A 27,383-nucleotide genomic window follows, 5' to 3' on the forward strand; every position below is an offset into this window, starting at 1 on the left:
ACTTCTCCTGGGGGAATTGTCATGTCGACAGGTGTCAGTTGGGGAGCGCCGAGGTGCATCAGGCACTTAGAGCCTCCTCCGGTTGGCAGCCAGCAGACAAACGCTTGGTTGCGTGAGGTGCTGCCTTTAAAATAGGGATCGGCGACCTGATCCTTGAAAGATGGGTCTTCTCAACAGAACAATGTACTCTTTTTTTAAAAAAATCATCCCATGGATTTAAAGTTTCAGCAAGAATGCACAAGGAGAACCCGCCTCGCTCTGTAAGCCATATTGTTCCCAGAAGCAACAGTTTTACTTAAAAAACAAACAAACCAGCCCTTTAAAAAAAAACCCAGTCCCAAAGCAAATCAAAAGGGCGTCTCCAAACACTCCCTGTTTTGTTTCCCAAAATATGTATTTTCTTCCTTGGGAGATGAGAACAGAGGTGTATCATATTGCTGCAGAAATAAGAATTTCCAAGGGAAAATGGAAACACAAGGTTGGGGGGAAAATGGGTGTTTGAATAAAAAAGGAGCGAGACAAGAGTTACGTCAACTGGGCCCAAGAGGGAGTAATCCGGGAGAGCATGACTTCCGTTCAGCGCTCTCCTCCATTTCCGATCCTGCCCAGTTCCCGAGCCCCCAGCCGTGGGGTTTTGCACATCCCAGAGTCCAACAAGCCACATGATGGTTTGTTGTGACACGAGAACGCTCTCGTTGTTTTATTTTGATTTGGATTCCCCCCCTCCAAAAAAAACCCTCTTTCCAAGGGCGAACGTCTTGACCAAAGAGAAGAAAAAGGCCCCCTTTCCTTACCGGATAACCCTCGGTTTTCTTCTGGCACCATTTCAGCAAGGCGTTCCTCTTCGAGCCGCCATACTCTCTCGCTAAAGCGGCCAGCGGATCTTTCCTCTCCACGCTTTGGACGCAGGTCAGAAGAAGGAAGGAAAAGGTCTTGTGAGTGATTAACCGAAGTCACTTAGCTTTGGCCAGCCGGGGGGGGGGGGAGGAAAGGATTCAGCTTTAGAATCACCCAGTGAATAAGCTGGAAGGGGGTCTACAAGAGATCATCTAGTCTGACCCTTCGACCAGCACAGCCAACTCATCTGTGGCCCGTGATGGGGAGGGTCCTTGTCTTTCAAAGGTCCCCCCCCCTTTCCGTGCGCCCGATTTCCGGCGGTGCCTCCAAGCTTCGAAACGACGTACCTGAGCTTGCTCGGGGGTCTCAAGCCACTGGGCGTGGAGGTCAGCATCCGTCCGCCCAGCGTCAGTGTGTGAGGTTTGCTGAGAGACTCCAGCGAGGGGCTTTTGCGAAGGAAGGGGTCCGGTTTCAGATCCTCCCCTCTCCCTTTCAGCAGATCTTTGGAGCAAAACAAAGGAGGACGGTGAAGCAGGGGGTTTCTTCCCGGTTGCCAGCCGCCCGGCCACCAATGCCCTTTGGGAGAGACTCCCCTCCCATTCCCACCCCACCCGCCTTCATTTTCCCCAGCCAGAGCCAATCATCCTTCCTTGTTTTTCGTCCGAGCCAAGAGTTACCCATTAGGGCTTTCCTTCCCCTGAATTCGAGAGCCGCTACAACATTCAAGCACTGGGTTGAGAACTTCAGAGCTCAAGGTTCGAATTCCCCCCCATCCCTCGAATGCTCACAGTGTGACTCTGGCCTAGCCAATCTCTCTCTTTCAAACTTCCAAACTACACCGCAAGGAGGTTGTCGAGAAGATAAAACTGGGGAAGGGGAAAGCGACAGGCCCCACCGCCGACCCGACAGGAGACGGTTAAGATATCAGTTTAATGAAGAAGGAATAAATACGCCAACAAGCCACCCAAGAAAGAGGACGTATAAAATGTAAGGCTTGAAACGCTACCCAGTCTTACTCTCTTTGGGTTGTTTGTTCCAGTAAACAGGGCCCTCCCGTCCCCCTCTGCCCAGAGGTCTCTCTGGCTCAGATCCATGTTGGGTTTTTACTCCGAAGTTGCAAAAAGACTCTTTACGGTCTGTCTTTCTTCCTCTCCAGAAAGGTTTCTCTATCTGCTCAATTAAGATAATGGCCAGATCCGAGAAACACCTCCCCGCTCTCCTTTAAGTGTTCTTGTGGCCGTCTTGACAACACAACTTAGTGGGGCCCTTGTTTGGCTTTCACTCATCTCTGGCACAAAAAAATGAAGGACTGTTGTTGTTTTTGTGCTGCTTGTTGATGATAGATTTTTTAAAAAAAAGTTAAAAGAGACATTCTTCCTATGAACTGTGTTAAGAGTTGTGTTCAACTGGGATTCACCTGCCAATGGGAGATCCGGAAGATCAGTGTGCTTGGAGAAGGATTTCCCCGGAGGTTTTGCATGGCTGGAGGTGGAATGTCTCTGCAACAAAGCAGGGAAAGGAGAAAGAAGAAGAGCACTCAGCAGGTGGCACAACAAATAAAACTTAACGCTTAAGCATACCACTTAGACAGCAAGATTGAAAATGTGCATGTATACCCCACACACACTCAGGAAAGGAAAAAGACGTTAAGGACAGTACGTCATTACAAAAGAGAATTCCTTAACAGCTGAAAGCATCTGAGTGCACAACAGAATTTTTTCTTCCCTTGCTTCATTTACAAGTTAACTCCCTCTGTTCTGGCTCCGGAATTTAGGCATAGGGTTCCTTTGAAACATGGAAATCTGTTTGAATCACATCTTTCCAACACTAATACCCTCTCAAGCTCCAAGTGTGGATTATCTATAAGGTTAACTTCCTTCCCCCACTTTGTTTCTTACTAGAACTCTTCAGAGGGTGGGGAACAGGGAAGATCAAAACCAGCTCAAGATGATTATTATTATTACTGTTATTGTTTTTAAAAGGCGAAACCGACCCAATATCCCACCCCAGTTGGATTCCAGCGAGGTCAAAGGTGTTCCCTGTGGACTGCCAAGGATTCGCTTTGATCTGCTGGTATTTGATGTCTTTACGGAAAAAGCAAACAAACGAAGCAGTCAGGATCCCCTTCCCTTTTCCTCTCCAGGCCCAGGAAAATGCAGGCCCTTCGCTAAGGGATGGCGAGTGGGATGGGGGTGGGTGGGTGGGTGGAGGGTGTGTGTGTCTGGGTGGACCTTCCGGTACCTGGATGGGGGAGACGGCCGCCGCAGGCGCAGAGCGGGTGGGAATGCCGCTAAGGGGACTCCGGGCCGCCTTGTGAACAACCGGGACACTTTGTCCAGCGCCGCTCCCTGCGAGGCGGGGGAGGAGAAAAAAAAATACATGGAAGGATTAATGGGTATAACAAGGGAACTGGTTCAAAGACAGAGAAGAAAATGCAGGATATTGATTGGAGACAAAACCAACGGAGATTAAGCTAGTCCTCCAAGCCAGACGACGCTCTACGCACCCACTAGGCCTCCCATCGCCCACAGTTATCACGGATGATGGGCCCGAAACTAGTTTAGCAATAGACTTTTAAATATATATATATCTTGAGGTTAGGGGGGAGGAGAAATCTGTTTGCTCAACAGGGCAAAATGCGCAAAATGTATTCCGAAGTAAGGAACAACATGCAAAATGACAATATGGGGAAGGGAGGGGGGAAGGAAAAAGTACAGTAGGACTCCCATATCTGCAGATCGGTTCCAAACCCTGCCCGGATGCTGAAAAATGTGGATAGCAGGACACACGAGATGTAGCCTGGTCTCTGGCTCCCTCTAGCGGCCAGTTCTGGTAACTTCATATTTAAAAATCTATATTTCTAGGGTCTTTCTTTTAATATTTTAAATATCTTCGGACGGTGGATAAGCGAATCAGCGGATACTGATCCCGCAGATAAGAGGATCCTTCTGTAAATATTTTCTCAAAGGGGGAAACTCCCTGCTCACGGCGATTTAGGTCACCTGGGCACCCCAAATCGAAGGACTTGATCAGCGATTTAACCGTGGCCAGTGATTCCGGCGGTGTCGGCGACAGGCGGCTTATGGAGACGACGCCTGGCCAGGGGCCGGCAGAATCTGCATCCGTGACATCCTTCACCTCAGACCCAGGCCTGCAAGGAAGAAAGACAAAAATCAGGACCATTATAAAAAGACGGTCGACTTTCCCCGCCGGAGTCCTCAAAAAGGCTGTGGGGTTCATCAGGAACAGTCGGGGAAAGCCTTAAAAGGTTGGTCTGGTTTCCCTTCTTAAGCACGCTAACTCAACCCAAACTCTTCGGATTAAAATACGGACAGCCACCAAGGCCAGCTTTTAGAGCTTCCCTTCCCTTCTTTGAATCCCGAGTTTCTGTTCTCGGCTTCAAAAGAATGAAAAGAAATCCACCCGAATCCACGCCTTTTAGGCTAAAACGTGCATAAAAATGCCGTACTTGTGGGATGACATGCCCTCAAAATGGGTGTTTTCGGGGTAAAATATGTACCCAGCGCATCTCCCAGAGCTGATCTCTGAAAGCGCCAGAGGAGGGATCTGGAGTCACAGGGAGGAAACGATTTTCCCCCCAAAGCCACCGTGGCTGTCAGCCAGCGCTCAGCAAGAGGAACACCAAGTATTTAGGGCAGAAAAAGGTAGGTTCCCACACAGACGTCTACCCCTCTTCCTTTCCACCCTGCAGGACTTGATAAATTCACAGCGTTGGGGACCCACCCTGGTACAAGCATCGTATCCCGTTCAGACCATCCCCAGACCGTGCCAAAGGACACCCCGAGAATAATGGGGCTCCTTCCTTAGACCACTTAAGGGCTGGACGAAAACCCCGGGAAACCGAAGTTCAGATTCTCCCTCGGTCACGCAACCGACCGGCCAAAATGAAACTAAAAACGACGAAGCAGGGAGCCGCAAGAACAGATAGGCACAACCGGGTCAGAGTCGGACAGGGACCAGACCCCATTCAAAAGCCTGGAATATCTTAGGCACAAGAGAGAGAGAGAGAGAGAGAGAGAGAGAGGAAGGTGGCCCTTTGGATCCGACAGAAATCCGGTTATTCATTGAAGTGTTTAAAAAAAAAACAGTTCACTGTCACCTCCCCAATTAAAAAAAAGACAGGAATATACCACTTAACGCACTGGATCCCTGGTTATTTTCCCATTGCTTTCTGTTACTTGGGGGGGGGGGGAGAAGGAAGCCATGGAACTGATCAGAGAAAGGGGCTTCAGCCCCTTAATAAACTACCCTTAAAAATACATTTTAAAGGGAAATTTTTTTAAAGTAACTAGGAAGAAAGTAACTGCATTACTTTTAAAAGGTGGCTCTGTTACTGTGAAAAGAAAGTAACTGTGTTGCTTGTAAAATCACGTCTCATCACAGAGTCTGGGAGGTCCAGTGGGTTAATCTGGATGGTCTTTTAACGTATTCAGAGAAAGCGGGGGACCCATCAGTCACCGAGGTGGGGACACATAGATTCTGTCATTTTAAGACAAAGTGGAAATTAGAACCCCCCCCCCAGGGCAAATCCAGGCGTGAAGACCAACCAGGTGCTCTTCACGAAGCGATCTGCTCCTCAGCAAATGGTGCACTGAGATAGACTACTACTAGACCGGGAGGCTCAACAGAACCCTAGCAGACTTTTTGCATGACTGCCCTCATCCTGCGCATGGCTTACGGGGATGGGGCTGCCCCCGTGTCATTCCCCTCTTCCCAAAATACAAAACCCCACCACCAGCTCCGCATTTCTAAGATGATGTTCTATTATAAAACCCGGGATGCGCTTGTAGAAGCCACCGCGAAATGTCAAGAGCGACGCCCCCCAATCACAACGGAGACGGAGAGAAAGAGGCGGCCACCCCACCTGGTTCACCAGTGGCACATTTATTTTGCACTTTTGTAAAGATCTGTCCTGACGGACTGTCCAAATACCCGAACGTACGCAGGATCAACACACGGTTTCGACAAAAGTGACATGCCCAGAGCATCGGAGGGCGAGATGGGCGGCAACAGGAGAAGCGCATGGCGTTCCCACGTTCCGGTCATGCCACCTTGGACAGAATCTGGCCAGACACAACGCTTCCGACTCTACGAATTAAAGGCGGCTTTGGGGAAGCACTCGTTTCCCTCTGCTCTTTGTGACGGTCCAGGTTGTGCGAACCATCGCAAGGTCAACCCCTGTAGTTGAGCGCTCGTCAGCACCACCCGCTTGCCTCCACCTTGTTGTCCTCTGAAAACATCCTGCACCTTTGCTGGAAGGGGTGGTGGTGGCTGGAGTTATCCTCTTGAGCCTTGAAAGCCGTTACTGCATAACCCAGAATCCCCTAATCCAGTGCTTATGCTGGCTGAGGGATTCTGGGAAATGTAGTTCACCCCCTCCCCCCAAAAAGTGTCTTTTTTAATCTTCTCGTGACTGTGTTTTTGCTGGATTCTGCCCGCTCAACCTCCACAGTCGTGTAGAAAAGATCTGGAGACATGGGGGGAGGGAACAAATCTATGGGTTGCTTAGGCTTCTAGGATTAGGTAGATGCCTTTGCTCCCCCCCCCCGAGTACGTGGTAGGATTTCACTCAAGGCTGCTCAGTTGCCAACCAGTGAGCGGGTGTGTGTGTGTGTTTCGATCTGTGCAAATGTCTTCGTGACTGTTCTGCGCCCGAGCGCCAAGAAGGGCATTGGAAACGAGCATCATGGCTTGAACCACTGACTACTCCAAAGGAAGATTTCCGAAGGGAAAAATAACACCGGAGGAAACCTCCTAGTGTTTCCTGCCAGTCCTCACAACAGAACTGGAATGTTGGTCCGGTGCCACAAAAAGTCAGAAGCCTTCGGTGCCAATTTTGAGGTTTTTCACGACCATCTCGCGATAAAACGATTCCCAGCTTCCACACCGGTTCGGAGCCTCCAAACGGCAGGAGAGCTTGCCGGGAACTAGGGTGGAAAGGGAAAAAGCAGGAAGGTTTCCCCGAAAGATAGGTCCAACTCAGGATCCATCCTGCCTTTAGCCTTGACCACCCCTCCTTCCCCATCCACAGCCTCCTCATTTCTGTTTTTCAGCTGGCAGATCTGGGGAACAGCAGGTTCTGCCCTTCTCAAACGGCATCGCTCTGCGCCTCCAGAACAAGGGACCGTGTTTTTTTCCCTCCGTCCTGTGCTGCCATCTAGCGACACATTTCCATTGACGGTTTCTGTTTAAGACATCCTCGTCCGAGCTGTCCGATCCCAGGGCACTCCCAGAAAGATGGACAGGTAAACCACTTCAATGCGCTTTATACCTATGGGAAGGTTCAGCCCGAGTCAGAATCTGCTTGAGGACACATGATTATTCCTGTTCATAGTAGAGGCACAGGAAAAAAAAACTCCGCCTGGCAAAGATTCCTAGCCACCTATCCTCCATTCTTGCTCCGAGGCCTGCGACAGTCAACATATATCCAAAAGAAGCAAAGATATGCATGTTCTCGGGACGCCACCTTGAGCGGGTGAAAGATAACTTTTTTCCCACCAATGTTCTGTGCTGGCTCCTTCAGAACCCGAGGCACCGCGATGCCAAATCAAAGAGCGGCTCTTGGCAAATGTTCTGAATCCGTCCAAATTTGCGCGACGACAAGTGGAGGGGGAAAAAAAACACAACAAATGATCAGGTCGGTAAAAAGGAAAGCAAACTGCTTTGAGGTTTAGGTCCCAGATAACCTGCCCGGGAGAGGCCGATATATATTTTTTTAAAGAAGTCTTTTTTTATATATTTCTTGTTTCGGGATAAAATCCCAGTATCTGTTCTTCAAGCTGCAGAAGAGATCACAGGCCTTGGCTACTGAGTTTGGCCAGCCTCGTTCTCTCATGGCTTGGTTAATTGACTGGGATCAGAGATCTGTAGGAAGAAGAGGAGAAAGAGAGACGGGTTTTAGAAAACACTGAAATGTTCTAATATCATAAAATGAACAATGCAGGAAAACCGCCACCAGAATATCAGAGAGAAAATATAGAGGCTGCCTCGGGAGATCGGTGCCTCTCAGCACCTGGAGAAGATCCCTCTTTTTTTTTTGGACCTACAGCTTTCAAATAAAGGGTCGTTTCCTGCAGGGATGGTAGGTTTTCGCAAAAGCCAACAGGTTCTGGTGGACTTTTACGGCCATCCACCGCTTACGGCCATCCAGCTGTATTGGTCTTTCATTATCTGGTCACCTGGGGCGAGAAAAACTGTTCGCCTGATCTGGTGCAACCAGGCAAGGAAACGTTCTGAAACCGGGTGAGCGCTGGGGATCTTTCTACTTAGCCCGTTGTTTATAGTCAAGAGGGTTACCAACATTTCTGTTGGCTAGTAACTCGGGGGGGGGGGGGAGAATTATCGGCTCTGTTTCCTGACAATCAGCTGTTGCAAACTACAGGGAGGAGTCTTGAGGGACCAACCTTGCAGGGCAGTCGTATGGCTTACTGACACCGTGGGTTGGGACATGCTTCGCCTCTTTCCTTTCTCCTTATCACTAGGATTCCATTTTGCGGTGCAGAGAGCAGGACTGAGCTTCAGGAGACCTGGATCTGGACTCCCCACCTCAGCCGTGCAACTCCTGGGCGACCTTTGGTAGTCCCTCTCTCTCAGCCTGACCTACCTCGCAAGGTCGGTGTGAAGACAAGGCAAGGAGGAGAACCACGGAAATGACCCTCCGCTCACCACAGGAAAAGCAGGAATTAAAAGCGGGAGTTCTACTGTTGTTTGGGTAAAGCTCGCATGACTAAGGATGACTAACTGTGGCTAATTTATGAGACACTGGGGTGCACCTCAATTGTGCAAGCTGAGGCTTGCCACCGAGACACACCGTGGCCCCTCCACAATTAGCTGCTACAAGTTAGGCAACCCCACTAGGATTCTGGCCAAATGTGCATTCCCCACCCCAGCCTCCTTACCCAAGAGGGTCTCTGCCCCACCACTGATCAGGAGGGACAGCCGGTTAAGCAAACGCCCCCTTTCCTGGGGTCCGTTTGGGAGCTGGCGCTAAGAAAGGAGTTGGCCATCTGCGTCAGGGCCTCGGAGGGAGGGGACGGCTGCGAGAGACAGGCACGGAAGAGGGAGAAGGAGGAGACACACCACCAGCGGATGGACGGAAGACCGACAGGAGGCGAGCAGAGCACAGACAACACAGCCCCAGCTGAACTCCAGAAGACAGAAAGGGTAGTTAACAATGGAAAGCACGCAGCGGCCTTGCATGGGACTGGGGGGGCGGCGCGAAAACGTGTGCACAGAAAGGGTGGAAGCAGGTTAGTCGGGCGGAGAGCACGCCGCCCAGTCGGAAGGTTTCAGGCCGTTTCACTCAGGTGATCCCTTACCTTTGCTTTGGACGGATTTTGGAGACCCGGAAGGTTCACTTTCGGAGGCCGCTCTGGAGAGGAAGACAACTTGTACGTACACGTGTGTGTGTGTTTGTGTGTGTATGTGTCCGTGCATGAATGCGTGGGCACAAAGGGAAAGAGAGAGAGGAAGGAAAGAAGGACAGTGGTGGGGAAAGGCAGCGAGGCAGGAGAAGGTCAAAAGACAACAGGTCCAATGCTGGACCAGCAATGTACCTACTTCACAGGGCTGTTGTACTGGGGATAAAGGGGAGGGAGAGAAGAAAGGGGGCTGTGTGTGCCAGTGGGAGGCAAAGGGGAAGATAGAACAGACAGCACAGAAGTCAAACAATGGCTTGTTGTGTAGAGGACTCAGGACGGCCCTGGAAAGGAAATTTCAACGGGACTGAACCCATCACGATCCATAACGAAGCACAGGTTCCTGGGGTTCCCTCCTCCGTGTCGGCTGCTTCCAGGGCGACGGAGAGCCAACAGGGACATGCAACTCAGAACACAAGCAGCTCTCACAGTTCGAGTGACGAATACGGGCGGCCCTTCTGTTTTCCCAAATTTTGCAACACGACACGGACATCAGAGGCAAATGCAGGGGTGAGGGGAAGAGAGAGCAAAACCAGAGAGCGAGAGAAAACAGGCAGACAGAGACGGATCGATAAAGCAAGAGTGCTCCCACAGAACGCACGCCTGTTGGGAAAGCCAGACGAAACGTGGGTTTATTTTTGTCGTTTCCGCGTGTGATCGGTCACACGAGGAAAGAGAAGGCATTTGGGACCTGCTTAGGAAGCAGTCTGGTGTGATTTATTTCGTGGTGATCCCATGAAGCATGGGGACTGAAGGCACTCCAGCCCAAACCCGATCCGTGGCCAAACCGTAAGGGGACTGCTTTTTTTGGGGGGGGGCGGAGTGAAGACACCTGGGAGGCGTCTTGTCACTGAGTGGATGGGCTGCGAACCCACCTACCTGCCGCTTGGAGGAAGCTTGGGAGCTAACCGTATAGACCAGCCCTTCGGCTGATCCATCAAACCCATCAGCGATCAATGAACTATACCGGGTGCGATCGGGTCTTCGGAAAACAAGCGCATTTAATACAGAGGCATCCAAGTTTCATAGTCCTTCCAAAACCTCAGTCCACCCCAAAACCCTCCTTTGGCATGGAAGAAGTTGTGCTATCCCCGCCTGTTCTGAAAAGCAGGAGTTCTCCAGGTTTGGCCCCAGAGTAAATGCCCCCCCAGCACCTCCCATCTGACCCTCTCAACTGGAAATACCATGACGTGAACCTATAACCTGCTGCGCTAAAATCAGAGGCTCAATCTGTGAACCTTGACGAAGTTTCTAGTCCTCATGACGCTCGAGAAAGTGGTGATATAAATACAGGTCCTCAATTTGGGCTCGCCCGTTAACTCAGCTTCTCAGGCCACAAAATGTGGAAGGTATAGGACTGGAAGGTGGTGGGGTCCAACGACTCTAGCACCGCCCCTAGAGTCGAACACAACTGGACAAAAATTGTCAAGGGGAACCTTTACCTTTACCTATAGGATTGGAGAGGAGGGGCTTATATAATTCGAGGTCAGAATCGAGTCTGAGAGGCTGGATATCCCTGGCTGGGAAAACTGACTTTGGAAGACTACAAGGCACAGAATCCCCCAGCCGGCATGTCACAGAGCAAACAAGGCGACCGAGCACGTTGGGTGGAAGAGAGCGGCAAGGCGGTACGAACAAGGGCAGACGGACCTGCTTTTCAAGCACACGGACAACAAAACCCAGGACAGGGAAATAGATAGACACACACATCCACACGCAATGTGTGTGTGTGTGTGTGTGTGTGTGTGCATAGCTAGGAAGTGGGAGGAAGACTGAGGCATGGAGCTTCCCCACCCCTCTGGGGGTCTGAAAAGAGCCACAGGCCCCGTGGGGAGAACAGGACGGATGCATGGAGAAGCTGGCCCCAGCACCCACCTGCTGGTCCCTCCTAGGGCCTCCTCCAGCTCCTTCTGCAGCTGGGCGCTCTTCTCCTCCTCCTCAAGGAGGCGCCGCTTGACGGCACGCAGCTCCTGCTGGGCCTCGCACTTGATGTCGTTGGCCACCACGACGGCGGTCTGGAGGTCGGCTTGGAAACGGCGCCACTCCTCCGTGTCTTCCTAGGGGGAAAGGAAACAAGGGGGAAGCTGCACCAGAAATACTTGCAAGTCCCCTGGGGGGGGGTCCCTTTCGAGGGACAGGCGGACGGGAGAAACAGACAAACAGACAGACAGACAGACTACTGCCATCCTTATCATCCTAGAACAGGGGTCTCCAAAGTATGGCCCACGGGCCGCATCTGGCCCGTATGGAGTTTTTATCCAGCCCATCTGTCCGTGCGTGCAGGCACACAGGTGCAGGCGGCGTTGTGTGAGTGCAGTTGAGTAGGAGTATGTGTGCATGTGTCTGCAGGCAGGCAGGCATGTGGGTGGGTTATTCCAATTTTCATTTTTTTTTAATTCACGCAAACTCTGGCCTCTGTTGACGAACGACCCCAAACATGGCCAGCGTCTCACCTTGATCTGCCTGTTCAGGAGTTTCAGCTGCCTTTCCAAGTCTGCTTTCTGTTCCTCCAGTTTCATCAGAGTATCTGGGAATGGTCAAGGAAAGGACAGTTATTTTTGAGATGGAAACGCCGCGATAGATAAACCCAGGGCTCAGGCAGAAAACAGAGGAGTTGACGAAGAGAGAAGAGGAGGGCAGTAAAAGCAGTGCCGAAAAATTTCATTTCAGATCCGAAACCCAAATTTTGTAAAAGCATCACCATTAGTCCAAGGAAGGAACAGCAAGTTTGCTGCATAGCCAGAGGGTGGGGAAGTCAGCAAAGCCCAACACGACGCCATGCTCCAATTCAGCCAGCAGAGGGCAGCCTTGCGTTCCCATAGGGCACTGTGGGGGCCCCGATTCAGAAAGCTGTCACCACATTCTTTCCTACAAAGTGTTCCCCCCCCCCCCAATTCCAGTGGCCAGTTCTGGTAAACTTGACTAGAAATATATATTTCTAGGATTTCTTGTTTAATATTTTCAGACCGTCAATAAGTGAATCAACGGGTGCCGATCCCGCGGATAAGTGGGTCCTACTATCCAAATACGGGGAGACATGTACAAAGCAAAAGGGAGATCTCTCTATATTTTAGGTCTCTGGACCAGCTAGAAAACTTCGCGGCGGCTCCTCTTCCTTCCACTCACCCTCCAAGTCACGGATGAGTTGGTTGTCGTGCAGTTTGACGGCCCGGTGTTGCTCCACCTGGTCTTCCAGTTCAAAGATGGTCTCCTTGAGATTCTTGATCTCCGTTTCGTTCTCCGACGTTTTCTCCTGCAGCTGGAGGTTCGTGTGGTTTAATTGCTCGGCCTGCCGGTCGCTGGTCTCCTTCAGCTGGCCGTGTTCCTTCTCAACCTGAGCGAAGGGAACGGAGACAAAAGAAAAATTACGAAATGAATTGCGCCGTAAATAAACCATCAACACTGTCTTTGGACCGATGCTTCCCAGCCTATCCTCCCATTATAGCCTGGAACGATGAGATAAGAGTTGGCCATGGGAGGGGGCCTCTGACGGCCACAGAAAGATCACAGAATGAATGAATGAATGATCTTTCTGTGGCCGCTGGAGGCCCCTTCCCACGGCCACTCACGGAGCTCCCGAGCATAAATCGCAGGAACCACAACTGATCTAGTCCCAGAATATTCAGTTTCCTACCAGATTCCTCTTGTCTCAGGATTTGCATGATTTGGAAAAATAAAATCAATAAAATAAACTTGAATTATGTAGTTTTTAAAAATAACAATGACCCTGAAGATTGTGTTAAATGTTCCTCTCCGGACTTTTAAAAATTTGCTGAAATGTTTAGGCGCGAGGTTTCCCACTTCTGATACAATGATGGAGGGAGGCAGGGTTGAAAAGGGAAGGCCGGGGCTTTCTGTTTTCCTCAACAGGGGCTTAAAAATGTGATTTCCGGCCACTTATTCCTACAGGCTGAAAGAAACAGCTATGGAAATGTGCTTTTTCTTATTCTTATAATGTTTCCCTCCAATGATGTAATCATGCTTTGTTATGCTTGTCCTGCTGATCAAAGAAGCAAAGGTATTTAATATTCCAGTGATTAATCACGCCTCTGCTTTTAATGTGTTCTCACAATCAGATCTCTTTCACTGCCTAAGGAGCACCGCTTCTAGCTAGGGGATCAGCAACTTGCTTAGTCTGGCTCCACACCTTCTCCTGAGCCCAGTCGCCCAAGTTCCTGTGGGAAGCCCTTGATGAAAACTGTTCAGCCCTGCCTCCTGAGTCCCAAAGACAGGAGAAGAAACACACCCCACGAGATTTTAAGGCCTTACCTTGGCTAGCTGTCGCTGCACACTTTTCACCTCGCTGTGCGCCTTCAACAACTCCTGCTTCAGCTCTGTGCAAGCGCGTTCCAACTGGTCCCTCTCGGCCTGGGCCCCCTTCAGCATCTCCTGGAAGTCCGAGTGGCTCGGGGGGTGGCCGCTCGCGGGGTCCATGGCCGCCGCTTTCTGCCTCTCGCTCTCCAGCTGGGACCGGAGCGAACTGTTCTCGATCTTCAGGCCTTCCAAGGCGACCTTGCAGTCGTCCAAGGTCTTGGCCAAGGTGGCCCCGCTCTGCCGCTCCGCCTCGAGCAGGGCTCCCAGCTGGGCGTTCTCGTCTTTCAGGCTCTTGGCGGTGGCCTGGACCCCCTGGTGTTCCTTCTCCAGGCTCCGAAGGCTGCTGGTCAGCTGCTGCTGGATGTTGAGCATCTTCTCCCTCTCGAACCGGGCCTTCTCCTGCAGCTCGGCGCACTTCTGCTCCAGCTCCCCGAGCTTGGCTTTGCTCTCCTCGGCATCGCCGTTCTCGGGCCGCGCGTCCAGCCGGGCCAGCAGCTTCTCGTTCTCCTGGCTGAGCTTCTCGGCCCGCTCCCGGTGCTGGCTGAAGGAGTTCTCCAAGAGGGCCTTCTCTTCCGTCAACTTCTCGTTCTCCGCCGTCAGCTCCTGGACCATCTGCTGCTGGTCCGAGAGCTCCTGGAGGGTGGCCTGCAGCTCTTCGGCCGTGCAGTGGTGGTTCTCCTCCATCCGCTGGATCCGCTCCGTCAGGGAGGCCACCGAGAGGTCGCTGGCGTTGTTCGGGGAGCTGCCCGAGGGGGAGCAGCGGGAGGTCTGGAAGGGGTGGCCGTTGGCCGACGGTGGCCTTGACGGCACGTCCGTAATGTGCTCGAAGTCCGAGGCATCGGGCGAGAGGGAGGCTTTGGTCACGTCGCTGCTGGATGACCCCGAGTTCCGTAACGGGGGCCCATTCAGGCACGGGGGGCCTCCGTCGTCCGGCAAGGGTCGGGTCGGGCTTCCAAAGCTGGAGTCTTGCGTGGTGGGCGTCGGGAAGCTGCCCTGCCCGCCGCGGCTGCTTGAGGAGTCTGACAACGGGGAAGGATCCGGGTGGCTCAGTTTCTCTTTCAACTGCCGGTTCTCTTCTCCGAGATTCAAAAGCTCCTGTTGGAAATGCCGGTTCTTCTCCTGCAGGGCCCGGATCAGCGCCTCCCCCTCGGCCGGCAGAGGGTCTGGATTCCGGTCCAGCCACCCATCAAGGTCGCCACGGGCCGGCCCCTGGCCTTGCCTCTTCTTCAGCTCGTTCCGGAGCTTGGCGATCTCTGAGTCTTTCGTCTTGGCCTCGGCCACCAGCTCCCTGACCCTGGACTCCAGGGCAGCCTGGTCGGCCCCGTCCGCCTCATGCTTGGACTTGAGGGCCGGGCGCGAGTGCTTGGTGGGGGTCGGAGTCCCGGACGAGGTCGGGCTGGGTTGGGCTCTCCGTGGGCGCAGGACAGCCTTCTCTCGGGCGACGGAGGTGGGCAGCTCTCGAGGGGCTGGGATTCCGGTCCGCTTGGAGGACGGGACGGGACCTGGGAAGGGAGGAAGAGAATTAGGGCATTCCTGGACTTATGGGGCTTCCTCCTCCTTTAGATCGGCTGTGGAGTCTGCATCATCTTCTTAAATAGAAGTGGGCAAAATGCAGGCTGATGCCCCCTCTGCAACTATCTAATGCTGTCGGAGTCATTCAAAGCTTCAGGCTCTGCCTCTCCACAATTTCAATCTCGCAGACATTCCACCAGGGGGACAAACTTAAGCACCTCTGTCTAAGTTGTCTTGTTTTCCTCTTCCCTCCTCATTGCCTTTTCCTTTTATGTCGTAACTCCACCCCACCTTTTTTTTTTACATAATTCTCCTCTGAGCAGGAATTGTCTTTCATGGATGTGAAAGCCACACAGGACTTTCCAGTTGCCACATCAAGATGCAGAAAGGCTACAAAGAGAGGCAGAAATCAATGGCCACCCCCTAAATTAAGCACTCCACAAGGGAAAAATCCAGGGTTACAATGTCAACCCGACTGACCTCAGAAAGAGGTGGCACAGTTTCTTTTAATCACACACGCAGCATCGGAAAAAGTCACTTCGTTGCAAATCCGAACCTAAATTCCTTGAAGGAACCAGTTTCTTTTTTATTTTTTCTTTAAAAAGAGACAAATGCAAGACAGCCAGAGACGGCCAGAAATTAAGTCATTTGCATTTAAATGAATGATGGCGGAGTACTTCTATAGAGGACAAAGAGCAAGTGCCGGAAGAGTAGTTATCAGAGTTCTTACTTTTCAAAAAAGAACCGAGGGCCATCTACTGTATCAATTTTATAATGACATGTCTTTTCTTGAACAGAATGGCCTGCTTTATCTCCTGAACGGGTTTTATTTTAGGCTGGACCAAGGACTTTTATGAAAAGGAATCAATCTTCTAGTCCTCTGCATGGTTAGGAGGTGCTCAATGCCTCCCTCCATCTTGGGGACCTGATCAATTTTAATCGGTTTTAATCGAGACAAGGTCGGAAACCGGCCTCTTGCTTGCCTCCCAAGGAAAACCAAAATTTCAGAAGTCATAAATGACAATCCACATTGCCAGGTGGGCAGAAATACTGTAAATAGAAACTAAGACACCCCCACACCCAAGCTTGGAAAGCCTCCTTTCTTTATTCAGGTTTTTTTGCTTTTTTAATTTATGAAGCTCCCGGTGGTGCATGCTTTTCGCCAAAGGCTCCCCCCCCCCGTGCTATGCAAGATAGGGACTCATAGGAAATGTAGTCCGAAATCAAAGGGACGTTTTGACCGCCTCCGTCAAAACCTTCAAGATGGGGGAAGGAGGAAGGGTTTGGAGTTTTGTTTGGCTTGGTTTTTTCTTTTAATGGAAGGACGGCCAGGCTCTTGTGTTGTGTTGCAGGGAGAATAAAAGGCCACGGACAAAAGGGGCTCTGTTTGGCGAGGGGGAGAAAAGATACAGAAGGCATTCACTCCGGATCCGGTGCCAGCAACCCACGCAGGCACACCCCGGCCACCCTCCGGCAGCTGCAGCTGGCGGCACCGGGAGGCAGCCACAGCAGCATCATCATCATCACCGCCCCCCTCCCCATGGATTTCTCTGCCCTTCCAGCAAACCCACGGCTCGTGCTTTGGGGGGGAATGCATTCAAAAAAGAGCGGACAGCCCTAGGTCACCCCCACCCACCCACCCACCCCTAAGCCAGTTTCATGGTGTGCCCGGATGAGATTTCAATCCAGGCTTTTCCCGCTTCCAAGAGTGGGGAAATAGGTGTCCCATCTGCTGATGCTGGACTACAACTCCCATCTGTCCTGATCAACATCTGGAGGGCCCCCGACCACGACGCCAGACTGCTTGCGACACACGGGGAAGCGACTTCCTGCCAGAGCGGAACAAGGCAGCGAAAGAAGGAGTGGACCTCTGGAGGGTGCTGGGCTCCAGCTCCCTATCAGCCCCAACTAGCAGCCGGGGATGATGGGAGTCGGAGTCCAACGGAAGCAAAAAAAAAAAGGACACTCCTTCTTCACGCGCTACCTCAATGGATCTGCAGGGGCCAGAACTTGGGGAAAGCTGGGGGGTTTTTTGGGGGGGGGGGGGACTACAAGCCCCATAATTCCCCCTGGGGGATTTTGGGAGTTGTAGTCCATTGAGCAACATTCCCGGATCTGATTTGACAAAGAAGGGCCTTCTGGGGATGCCCCAACAATGCCCGCCTGCTGTTCTATCTTTTTCCAGGAGTGGAAAGATGGATTTCCCCCCCCCTGCCATCATGCCTTCTTAAAGTTAAATTAACCAAGTCTCCAGGGCCCCCCACCCCTCACGGTGGCCACCACCGCAGCTAAGGACACAGGATCAAAGCCCTTCAGCGGTGGCAGGCATCCCACCGAAAGCCATGCCAGCTCCCCAAAGCAAAACAGAAACCTAGCCAGATGCATCCAGAAGAGAGCTAAAAACGAAATTTCCTCCCAGGCCCCCACCCCCACCCCCAATGGAAACTCTTTACAGGCTCCACCAGGAGGTCGAATAAGACAAGAATTCAGAAAAGGGACTTTCCCCAACTTCTGATCCCCCACCCGGTGAGGGTGTGAAAGGCCTTCGGAGAAAACAAAAGTCCCGTTTGAAGGCTGCTTTTCTTCTCCCTCCGAGATGACCTTCAGACGGCTCGCCAAAGGCCGCTGGGCAACCTCGGTGGAATGCGTGGCCCGGCTCTGACTCTGCTCTGACTCTGCACAGAGAGAGCACCCTGCTCCTTTTCTGGGGCTCCCCCACACCCTCGTGGGGGAGAGAACGGACCCATTAAGTTTGTTCCTGCCTCTCCTCAACCTGAGGGGGGAAAAAAACAAAACACCTTCAATTAAAAAAGACGTGCCATTTGGCAGACGTCTTTCAACAGAGAAAGTTTCCTTTAAGAAGACACGCTTTCCGAGTGTCCGTCTTTCAACAGAGAAAGTTTCCTTTAAGAAGACTCGCTTTCCGAGTGTCCGTCTTTCAACAGAGAAAGTTTCCTTTAAGAAGACTCGCTTTCCGAGTGTCCGTCTTTCAACAGAGAAAGTTTCCTTTAAGAAGACTCGCTTTCCGAGCATCCGTCATGAAAGTCAGAAACACTTGTTGAGATTTTTAAACTGCCAGATCCTGACTCCCCTAAGCTGATGCGGAGAAACTCCACAAATACTGTATGGTACAATATCCCCTGTACTGAGCCTATATTGAAACTTTGGAGAAGGATGGGCTGCTGGAGAAAGAGCTGTGAATGGGATATGGATGCAACCTTGACTTTTTCTTTCTTCCCTGGAGAGTCTCTGAACTGGTTTCAATTGGGTTGCGGCTTGACTACGATAAGCCACGGACTTGTCTTTTAATATTTTAACGTAATGCTCTTTGGAATCTGGGTTTTAATCATCCCACAAGCTGTCCTGCATCCCAGTCTTGGAAACAAGTGTTAAAAACCAACCAAACGTTGCTTCTGTTTAAGGCGATCCTGGATTAAGGAAACTCTACAATGGTTTGAAAGTAGCAATAACTAAAAAAGTAGTAACTTAACAAAGAAGCCACCGGGGTCTTTCCAATTTGTGGGTTTGGCACTCTCCTACTTGCTTGCTAAAACATCATCCTCCCTGCTAATATTCGGCAAGCGCTTCTTTGGCTTCATAGGTATGTGGATTCTGCCTGGTGGGATGGAAAGGGAACGGCGAATAAATAGCACTGGGGTCCCCAGTGAGCCGACACGGCCTGTGATCTCAGCTGTAGCGACGTCCGGCCAACCAGGGCAGGTCTGCTTCCAGACTAACATGGGCTAGCCCGGACCTGACTTCTTCTCGTCAGCCCTGACTTCCATCTGTCTTGTGCAGTGGGAGTGGTGAGCGGAAGAGTCTGGCTTTTCCCAAATCTGCAAGGCCTATTTGTTCATCAGGATGAGTCATTGGTTCCTGCGCTCGGCTCCCTTGAGGGGACCCGGTCGGTAGCCAGAGGATGCTGGTGGGGGGGCCCTGGGACAGGGTGGAGAGGAGTGGGTGGAGAAGAAAGGAACGGGACTCTGCTTTCCCAGACGGAGGGCACGGAGGCGAAGCAGGGGGTGCACCCTTGCCAACGGATTCATCCAGTCCCCGTTCTTGGCTCCCGTTCCACAATGGCAGGCCAGCGTCCCAGCACAAGAGGAACCGGGCCGCTAAACTACAGTTGTTCTGAAAATCCATGTTTCTCAAGACAGGAATGTGGTCATCACTCCCTGCCTTTTGCATTACAGGGACACCAGTTCATACTGCTCTGAGGCGCTAGCCATGTTTTGATCCTGCACGGGGGGGCGTGATTCTCCAGATGCCAGCCCACCCTGTAATGTCGCCCCCAAGCCAGGAGTTTTGTCCCTGCTCCTTGAAAGAACGGCCACTGGTACTTTTGTCTGAGCGGCCATCAAGTTTCAGAGGAGGAAACATCCTCTCTGGTGTCCTGATGCAAGAGAGTGTTGGGGGTTCGATTCTTCACCCAGGCTGCTTAACGTTAGTACCTGGCCTCACAGGGCCATCTTCCGGATTCTTTTGTTCCATTTATAAAATGAGGTCCGAGTCACCTTTGAACCCGGGAATGTTTCCCTTCCGGGTGAGTGAAATCCTTGAGCCTTTTCGATCTGGGGTTGGCAACTCCCCCTCCAGCTCATCGGACGGGGTTTGGCAACTGGCGGACGTCTGCCCCGAGTCATCCTCCACCAAAGTGGTTTTTCGGGAGGATCCTGGAAGAATCTTGTGGGCGCGGCAGGCTGAGCTTGGCCAGGCTTGCTGGGGGATTCTGGGAGTTGGAGTCCAAAACCCAGAACTACCTGAGGCTTGGGTTTTATTCCTTCTTTGGCGCTTCTCCCCCCCCCCCCCCCCCCCGGGGCAGTTGCTGCAAGGCTGTAAGAATCCACCAGCCGTGTTGTTTGAAACTCTCCCTCTGTCTGCAAAAGGATGTTGCGGTGGTTTTATCGGGGATTTAGCCGGGGTCCTTCCAGAACCCAGAGGAATGACCCATTTATTGAGGGCTGGCGAGGGAAGGAGGCCTAACGTCAAATGCCACGGCACGCAAAAAGCTTCATCAAGGGGGAAGACGATGCCTTCCGTCACCCATCCATACCAGGGGCCGGTTTCCTGGGAGGCAGGCGACGGAAGGGTGGGCTAAAAAGAACGAGGGAACAGAAACAAAAGGAAGGAAGAAGATAACAGAACAGATAAGGGAGGGAGGGAGAGAAAAACAGAAACAGATAAAAGCCAAAGAGGAACCCAACTGGAACAGCAATAAAGACCGAGAAGGTTTAATTTCGCACAAGTTGCAGGGAACTCAACTCATTGCATTAGAAACCTGATTGGGACAGCAGTTGGGGGAAGCCTCTGCCACTACAAAACCCATCAGTCTCTGGGGTGGTGGTGTTTGTGGGATTTTAGGGTGGCAACAGGCGAGCATGGGCAGCTTCCCTGGAAATTTGAGCCCAGCAGATCTTGCCAAAAAAACGAGATCAAGCGGGGAGGGGGGGAGGATGAAGTGGCGGTTTTATCAGGAGGCAAAAGACAAGCGTTTCCGACCGGCTCCCACGTGGAACAATACGATAAAACGAGGAGGGGAAAAGGGATCGTTTTTTTTCCCACTGAGCTCACAGGCCTGCTGGCGATGGAGCAAGGCAGAAGCCCGAAAGCTAGGAGGAGAGATCATCGCCAGCTGCATCACCAGAAGGAAACCGTCCTTAACCCAGGATAAGGAGGCAGAGAAGCGACCCTGACCAGCTAAACTCCCGGGTACGAGGAGAAGCCTCTCTGGGTATGATTAAGATAGGATCACCAAACAGAAGGGACAGAAAGAAGCCCTGTCGCTCAGGTTTCTCTTCTGAGCACGCAGCTGGGGCTGCTCCTGGATCCAGAACCCATGAGGACTAGAATCTCAATCACTTTTTAAAAGAGACACCACTGAGTTAGCTTTTCTATGGGTTTCGGCTGAAGCTCCCTGGTGCTTTGTTTCACTAAAAGACTTTTAATCGGGTCCTTAACCCATTTCGACACTTTTGGATTATTTTAAATCATCGTTAAGAGAGGCCCCCTTGGATTAGGATAATAAACAATGCGCAGAATCTAGATATACAGTTGATTTCCGACGTGACGGTGTCACTCAGTAGGTTAAACCACCTAGGTCCTAATGTCCTTGCAGGGGCTGCACCATGTGGTACGGCCTGGCGCGTAGCCACTGGGCTCAAGCGTTCTAGGATTTGGACTGCACCAGACGGCGATCTCACTGTCGGACCTGAAACTCTGCCCACGGAAGGGACACGCCAGCCACCGCAGCTGCCCCGAGAGTCCCTTGTTTGAAGAGAGATTAGTCATCGGGCCCACGCCCCGGGCGAAGGAGCCGAATCTTCCCACCCTTGGCCCTTTTTCTCTCCAAGGAAGTACAGAAAGGTGCCGGCAGAGAAACCTGGGAGCAGAGAGAAGTGGCTTGAATCTTTGTGGATGGAAATCAAGAGTCCAGGGGGTGCGGCGGGGAATCCTGTTCAGAAGGGTTATCTCTCCTGATTCCCAACACCGGGTTCTGGGCATCCGAAGCAGGAAAGCCGACGATATCCAAAATCAAAAAAAAGAGGATGACGGCAGTGGATGACCAGAGCGTGCAAGCTGGATATAATGTACCTCCAAAAAAGAGATAGGAAGAGAGAGAGAGATTGGTAGCTGAATAAAGTGGCCATTCTTTTACGTAGCATGGAATGCCACGTTCAAGGTTATAATCCTAAACGCCAGATAACCCGCAATGGCTGGGAGGCCCAGTATGGGCAGCCCGCCAGGCGTTACATTTCTGTTATGGCTCCCTGTTTTTTGTTTGGTTTTGGCATGTCCGGTGCCTGAGAAAACCAGGCAGGCAGGACCGAACGGTGAGGCGAAGGGAGGTGTGGGAATTTGCCTCTCCACCCAGAGAGATGCCTCTTCCAACCATCTCTCCTGAGACCCCCCCCCCCTCCTGTCTGGCCTTTCCCAGCCCTGGCACCTTGGGCTGGGGAGGATGGGATTTTTAGCCGAAGGCATCAGGAGCGAGGCTGTCTCTGTTCCACCAAATGTGGTCCGTCCTAGCGACCCATGCCTGGCTCTTTCTAAATGACTTCCACGTTCCTGCTGAGTACGACACGGCTGGGGAGGAGGGACATGCAACCCTCTGGACGTTGCAGGACCACAACTCCCATCACCCGCAGCCACTGATAAGGGGATCACGGGCATTGCAGTCCAACATTTGGAGAGCCACCCTTTTCCCCCGCCCCATCTGCACGTGAAGCGCTCGGAAACAGAGAGGCCGTGGAAGGAGCAACCTTCCCCTGCTCGGAGTCCCCAGGGACTGGTCTGCGGAGCTACACTGCCCCTCTCGGTGGAGGCTCCACTTATCTGCTTAGAGGTGGCCGAGACAGGCATGCGGCCGCGCAGGTTCCCTTCCTGAGATAAGGTGCGTCTTGCAGAACATGAGTCAAAGATTCTCCCGCAGGGAGGAGGGCTAAAAGAGGGGGGGGGGAGAGAAAAGGAGGCCAGCAAACCGCCCGAGACAGGAATGTCACCCAAGGGGTGGCGCTGGTTGCCGGGGTGTCTGTGTTCATTATTTTGAGACTTTTTTTCAGCTTGTCAAAACTTTAGTGGAGTGGGAACCCATCCCCACCAGATAAGAATTGCCACTAACTTGCTGTTGTTTTTTTAAAATCTGCAAGGCTCCAAATTTTTACTGGAGATAAAAGATGAAGAGATAGAGGGGGTCATTCCACGGAGCGCTTAACGAACTTCAAAGAAATAATGTGTGTGTGTATGTTGGGGAGGGAAAATGCTTCTCTCTTCTTCTTCTTTCCCCCCTGAATGCATCAGGTTTGAAACCAGAACTGCAAAACTTTTCAATCATCCTAAGGATGCCCTGGGCAATTATTGGAGTCCTTCCAAAAGTGCTAAGACAGAATTTGGGGAGGTGGGTGGATGTCTTTTTTAGTCCCTCCAGATCTTTAGGGCTACAGACTCCGAGACCCCCTTACCACCGGCCACGCTGGCTGGGGCTGATGGGATTTGTAAGTGCAAACATCTGGAGGGCCCTCCCTCCCTGCCGAATTGAAGAGTGTGTGTGTGGGGTGGCCATAGGAGAAGGGGCCATTTCAAAGAGCCCGGTCTTTTTGGCTTGGCGGGACAGAAGAAACCGCTGCAAAACGAGTCAACAGCTCTGACCTGCCCAGGAGATTTCCTCCGAAATTCACCAGGTTAGCAAGTTTGAACACAGCCACACCTTAAGAGTATTGTCTGACTCAAAAAAGAGAGATATTTCCCCCCCACACCTGATGGGACTTATTCGCGAGCAAGTCCCACCTGGAGAAAGCTCAAGTCCTCAGAGCATCAACAGCTTCAGGGCGCAAGAACACCTGCGGCCGTCCAAGGGTCTGATCCTGCAACAGCTCTTTGAGGTAGGAAATGCTGGCCCCAGACCCCAGCCCTGACCCTAACCCAGCCCACGCTCGCCCTTGGGCCCTTCTAAGGGAGCTAAAGCCCCAGCTACTGCACTATACAGTACTTTCGATTTATATTAACCACGTCACACGCCCACCAAGGTGGGGAGTCTGATTAATATTCCTCACGAACAACGGCGTGCTCACCCGTGGATGGCCCCGCCACCCCTTCCAGGCAATGGGGACCCCCAGGCTCCTCGCTTCCCCACCCCGCACCTCTTCCCAGGTAACCCCAGGCGCTTTCTTTTACTCCCTTCGCCTGGTCAAGCGGAGGGCCTTCCCCCGCCTGCCCCCCCATCCTACAAGATTAATCATTACATCTGAGTTGCAAGGGGCCAAATTTCTGCAGGGGGGAAAATTGCACCACGCTCACCTGAGCTGCAGAACTACATTGGGGACGACTGGCCCGGGAAAAGGCTTTTTTCATGTTGAAGTTTATAATCCGAGGGCCCCCGCCAGAAATGGAATTAAAGGCGTCTCTGTTTTGTCTCAGTTTCAGTGCATTTGCCCCCCCCTCCTCTCATGGTGCTGCTGCTTAACCCAAAACAAAAAGTGATCAATTCTGCATTCAATCACCCTATGCACTGTTACTCCCTCGTTTGGCTCCGTGCCATGTCATTGACGAGTGCTGATTAAAAGGGGATGGGGCCGGGGAAATCTCGCCCCCTTGGTTGGTTCGCCTGGCCATGCCGCCCCCGAGGGTCCCCGGAACTCGCCCTCCGAAGGTCACCTCGAACGCAGAACTGTGTCCGAGAGTTGAAATGCACTCTCACAGACACCCCCGTAATGAAAATCGTTTCTATGCTTAAGTTTTTGCACTCCGAACGTTTTCGCATGAGAGAACTATCATCTCATGCACACTCCGGAAAGAGTCCCAAGGCCCGCTGTTATGGAGGGAGTCGCTCTTCTGGATGAACCTCCAACATGGATGCATGTAAGCTCAGGGGGGTGTCGCAGGCAAACGCCTTGGGAAAGACACGATTCTGTGGGACACCTGGCTTGGGAAGGGAAACGAACCATCCATCAATTCTGGTCAAGTCAGGATAACTCGCCCTTTCCTCCTGCAGGGGTGGGAGAGAGACGAAGCCAGAGCAGCACGTGAACTCATGCAGAGATGCTGCAGGCAACCTCTTGAGGAGGATGAAGGCGGCTTTCTCTGCTCAGAAAAGTCTATACTTTTCAAACTCCTTTCACAGTTCCACCATCCTCCATTACGGACTACAGATGATAATTTCTTTACCAAGGAATACTCTCTCCTCCATGAAAAAAAAAAAAACATGAAAAAAGCTAGTTTTAAGAAAGCCCTGTTTAAGGCAGAAAAACTGCTCCGCGAACCTCCCTTCCAAAGCTAGGGTCCACGACGTAAATTGGACTACAAGCTCTCCGAGCCACATCAGCTGGGGATGATAGCCCCAGAAACCTGAAAGAGGGAGCGAGACCGGACGAAGGTTACTCTGCAGAGCTGGCTGGTCGGTCACAGCAAACCATTTTGCTGAACCACCCAGGAATGGGGGAAAGGAGGGGGGGGGAAGAGAATATTGCCTGTCTTTTTCCACCTCCTCTTTGGAGTCATAACCGTACACATTCCATTCTCCGTTTTTTTCCTCCGCAACCTTCCAGATTAGGCCGAAACAATAGCATGCTCTGGAAATAAAAGGCCCCCATTATCAGCCCTTCGGGGTCACCCCGTCTCTGCCCTCCCACTTCCCACCCAGTGGGAGGCTCAGGAGGAAAAAATTCAAGACGGCAACAGCACACAGGGTGTGCTTTTCCACCCGCCGGCTAGCCGGCCCCCCAACCATGCCCTTTCCTTCATTCCCTCTTTTCCCTTCCAAAGAGACCACACATCTGGTGAGGCTGGGGAGCACTGGGGTTTCCCCCGTGCCGAGGAGACACCCACCCCTCCTGCATGGGGGGGGGGTATGGATTTCACGATGCAAGGTCCAGCCCCGTAAGAGAACTGATTCTCTTGGAGGATGGAAGCACCCTGGATTCGAAACATCCCCCTCCATTCAAGCCAGCCTGGCTGAAGTTTGGGAACGAGCAGGTGTAGCCATCCAGCGACACTGGAAAGGACGCAGATTCGGTATCCCAGATGGAACAGGGGGTTCCGACCTTCCTCTGCACCCCGTATTCCCTCCTCCTGAGACAGTGTTAAGCTAAGGGGAAGATGCTGAACAGACAAGACTAAAGAGGAATACCTGAGATGAGATGGAGGGCGTGTTTCTCCAGGGAGCAGCCCCTGTTAAAACTGGACCGGGACAATGAGGACTAGAACCCTCCTTTTACTCAAAGCTCCTGCTTATCAGAGCAGGAGATCCTGGGTTCAAATCCCCGGCATGCCCAGTTCCAAAAAAAAAAAGGAGACAAAGCGATTTTGAACCCCTTAGAAGCCTCTGCCAGTCAGATGGGACAGGGGAGAAATTTGGCAAAACAAGGCAACTTCCTGTGTTCTTAAAAGTCCTTCCCCCCTCTGTCCCCCCTTCGGGTTCACAGTCTGAATTTTTCTTAGATTAGTGAACCACCAGTTTTGGCGACCAAGCGCCCGGGGTGGCGTGCAGAGTCATAGCCCTATTAACACGTCCTTAGATGGTTAGTCACACTTCGGAGTCGGCTGCCAAGTTTTCTGCGAGAACCTAGGAATAGAAAGGCATTTGATCCCTGCTTTGTGAGATAAGACCAGTTAGGAATATGTGTGTGTGTGTGTGTGTGTAAAAGGAATGTATTATGTAGATGTATGACCTTAATGACTTCAAAGGCATCTACCTGGCTCTCCTTGTCATTTGCACGACAACCCTGCGAGGGAGGCCAGCTTTGAGAAGGAATGGGGTTACCCAGGGACGTGCCGAGAGGGACGGGGTTTAAGGGTTTAAAAAAGGCCATGATTATCAAAAGCCCCCCCCCCCCAATGCCTGGTTTCTGAAAGAAAAGGCACACAAGTGCCCTTGAAATGCACAAAAGGGCCTTGTTGAAGACGAAAAGTGTTTCCTCCCTGGAAGGCCCAGGGAAATAACTCTGGCCATGCCCAGAGGCACACCTGGGTTTTATGCTCATTCCCACAAATGATTCTCGATGCGCATAACCAGAAAGTCTGGATGGGGTCCCTGCAACCACTCATAAAAGAGAGAGCAAACTTTTGTGAATTCTCTCGTCGGATCATCAAAAGCTGGCGGCCGAGTCATCCACACACATACCATACCCCAAAATCTCTTTTCCAACAGGGACAAACACGGGGAGGCCCACCTTCGCTCAGTCACCCCAAAAGGAGATAAAACACTGAACCAGAAGAGCCATTCTCCCATTAAAAACTGGGGGGGGGGGGGAAGGTTCTTTTACTAAAATTTGTGTGTCTTTGTTTTGTTGGGGGGAAGAAGACCTGAACAGTCGTGTAAGAAGAGGACACCCAGCAGACGTCTTTATAACCTTATTTAGGGCTGCCATGGTGGGCGGCAAAGAAACGGTGAAGAATAAACAGACGGTTTTTATCTTTGTTTTAGAGAAACCTTTCAGATCAACAATTTACTGGTGGATCGACTTCTGTCCCACCTTTAAGGGGTGTTCCGCACGCCACGGCAGGTTTATACGGCCGCTGGTCAGATGAACAGCAAATGCCATCGGAGGACACGCTGCAAACCCAGTTCAAAAATCTTCAATTTTTAATCAGACTGCAGTAGCCCTAAAAACCAGAGCAGGACGGAGAAACGACGACAGGAAGAGAGGGAGACAGAAAAAACGGGCCACCTTTTGCTGATAAAACTGGAAGCGGTTGTTCCGATTGAAAGCAGACAAAAAAACAACCTGGAGTCTATCTTAGGTTTTCTGGCAAAGGAACTTTCCCCACCAAAACATAACACACAGCTTC

The 27,383-nt window shown here is 51.8% G+C and overlaps 1 protein-coding gene and 1 long non-coding RNA gene across 6 annotated transcripts in view; one reads left to right on the forward strand and one right to left on the reverse strand.

The window, feature by feature from the left end:
- SPECC1 (sperm antigen with calponin homology and coiled-coil domains 1) overlaps window positions 1-27,383 on the reverse strand; it is a 63,264-nt gene that overhangs the window by 13,330 nt on the left and 22,551 nt on the right. For 4 of the 5 annotated variants that reach the window (XM_072978635.2, XM_072978637.2, XM_072978636.2 and 1 more), the window contains 9 exons: window positions 13,545-15,091; window positions 12,402-12,609; window positions 11,729-11,802; window positions 11,151-11,332; window positions 3,840-3,988; window positions 3,079-3,185; window positions 2,255-2,336; window positions 1,185-1,338; window positions 795-897 (listed from right to left, as the gene is read on the reverse strand). In XM_072978635.2, the coding sequence (XP_072834736.2) occupies window positions 795-897; window positions 1,185-1,338; window positions 2,255-2,336; window positions 3,079-3,185; window positions 3,840-3,988; window positions 11,151-11,332; window positions 11,729-11,802; window positions 12,402-12,609; window positions 13,545-15,091 (2,606 nt within the window). Of the gene's footprint in view, window positions 1-794; window positions 898-1,184; window positions 1,339-2,254; window positions 2,337-3,078; window positions 3,186-3,839; window positions 3,989-5,722; window positions 7,723-11,150; window positions 11,333-11,728; window positions 11,803-12,401; window positions 12,610-13,544; window positions 15,092-27,383 lie in introns of those variants that run through there. The other variant, XM_020809057.3, reaches the window with a different exon arrangement.
- On the forward strand, window positions 17,537-26,421 carry LOC144584033 (uncharacterized). Its single transcript, XR_013538034.1, has 2 exons — window positions 17,537-23,479; window positions 24,589-26,421. It is a non-coding gene; the product is annotated as an uncharacterized LOC144584033 (long non-coding RNA).

This window comes from Pogona vitticeps, chromosome 7 (assembly GCF_051106095.1).
Source record: "Pogona vitticeps strain Pit_001003342236 chromosome 7, PviZW2.1, whole genome shotgun sequence".
NCBI classification, from domain to species: domain Eukaryota; kingdom Metazoa; phylum Chordata; class Lepidosauria; order Squamata; family Agamidae; genus Pogona; species Pogona vitticeps.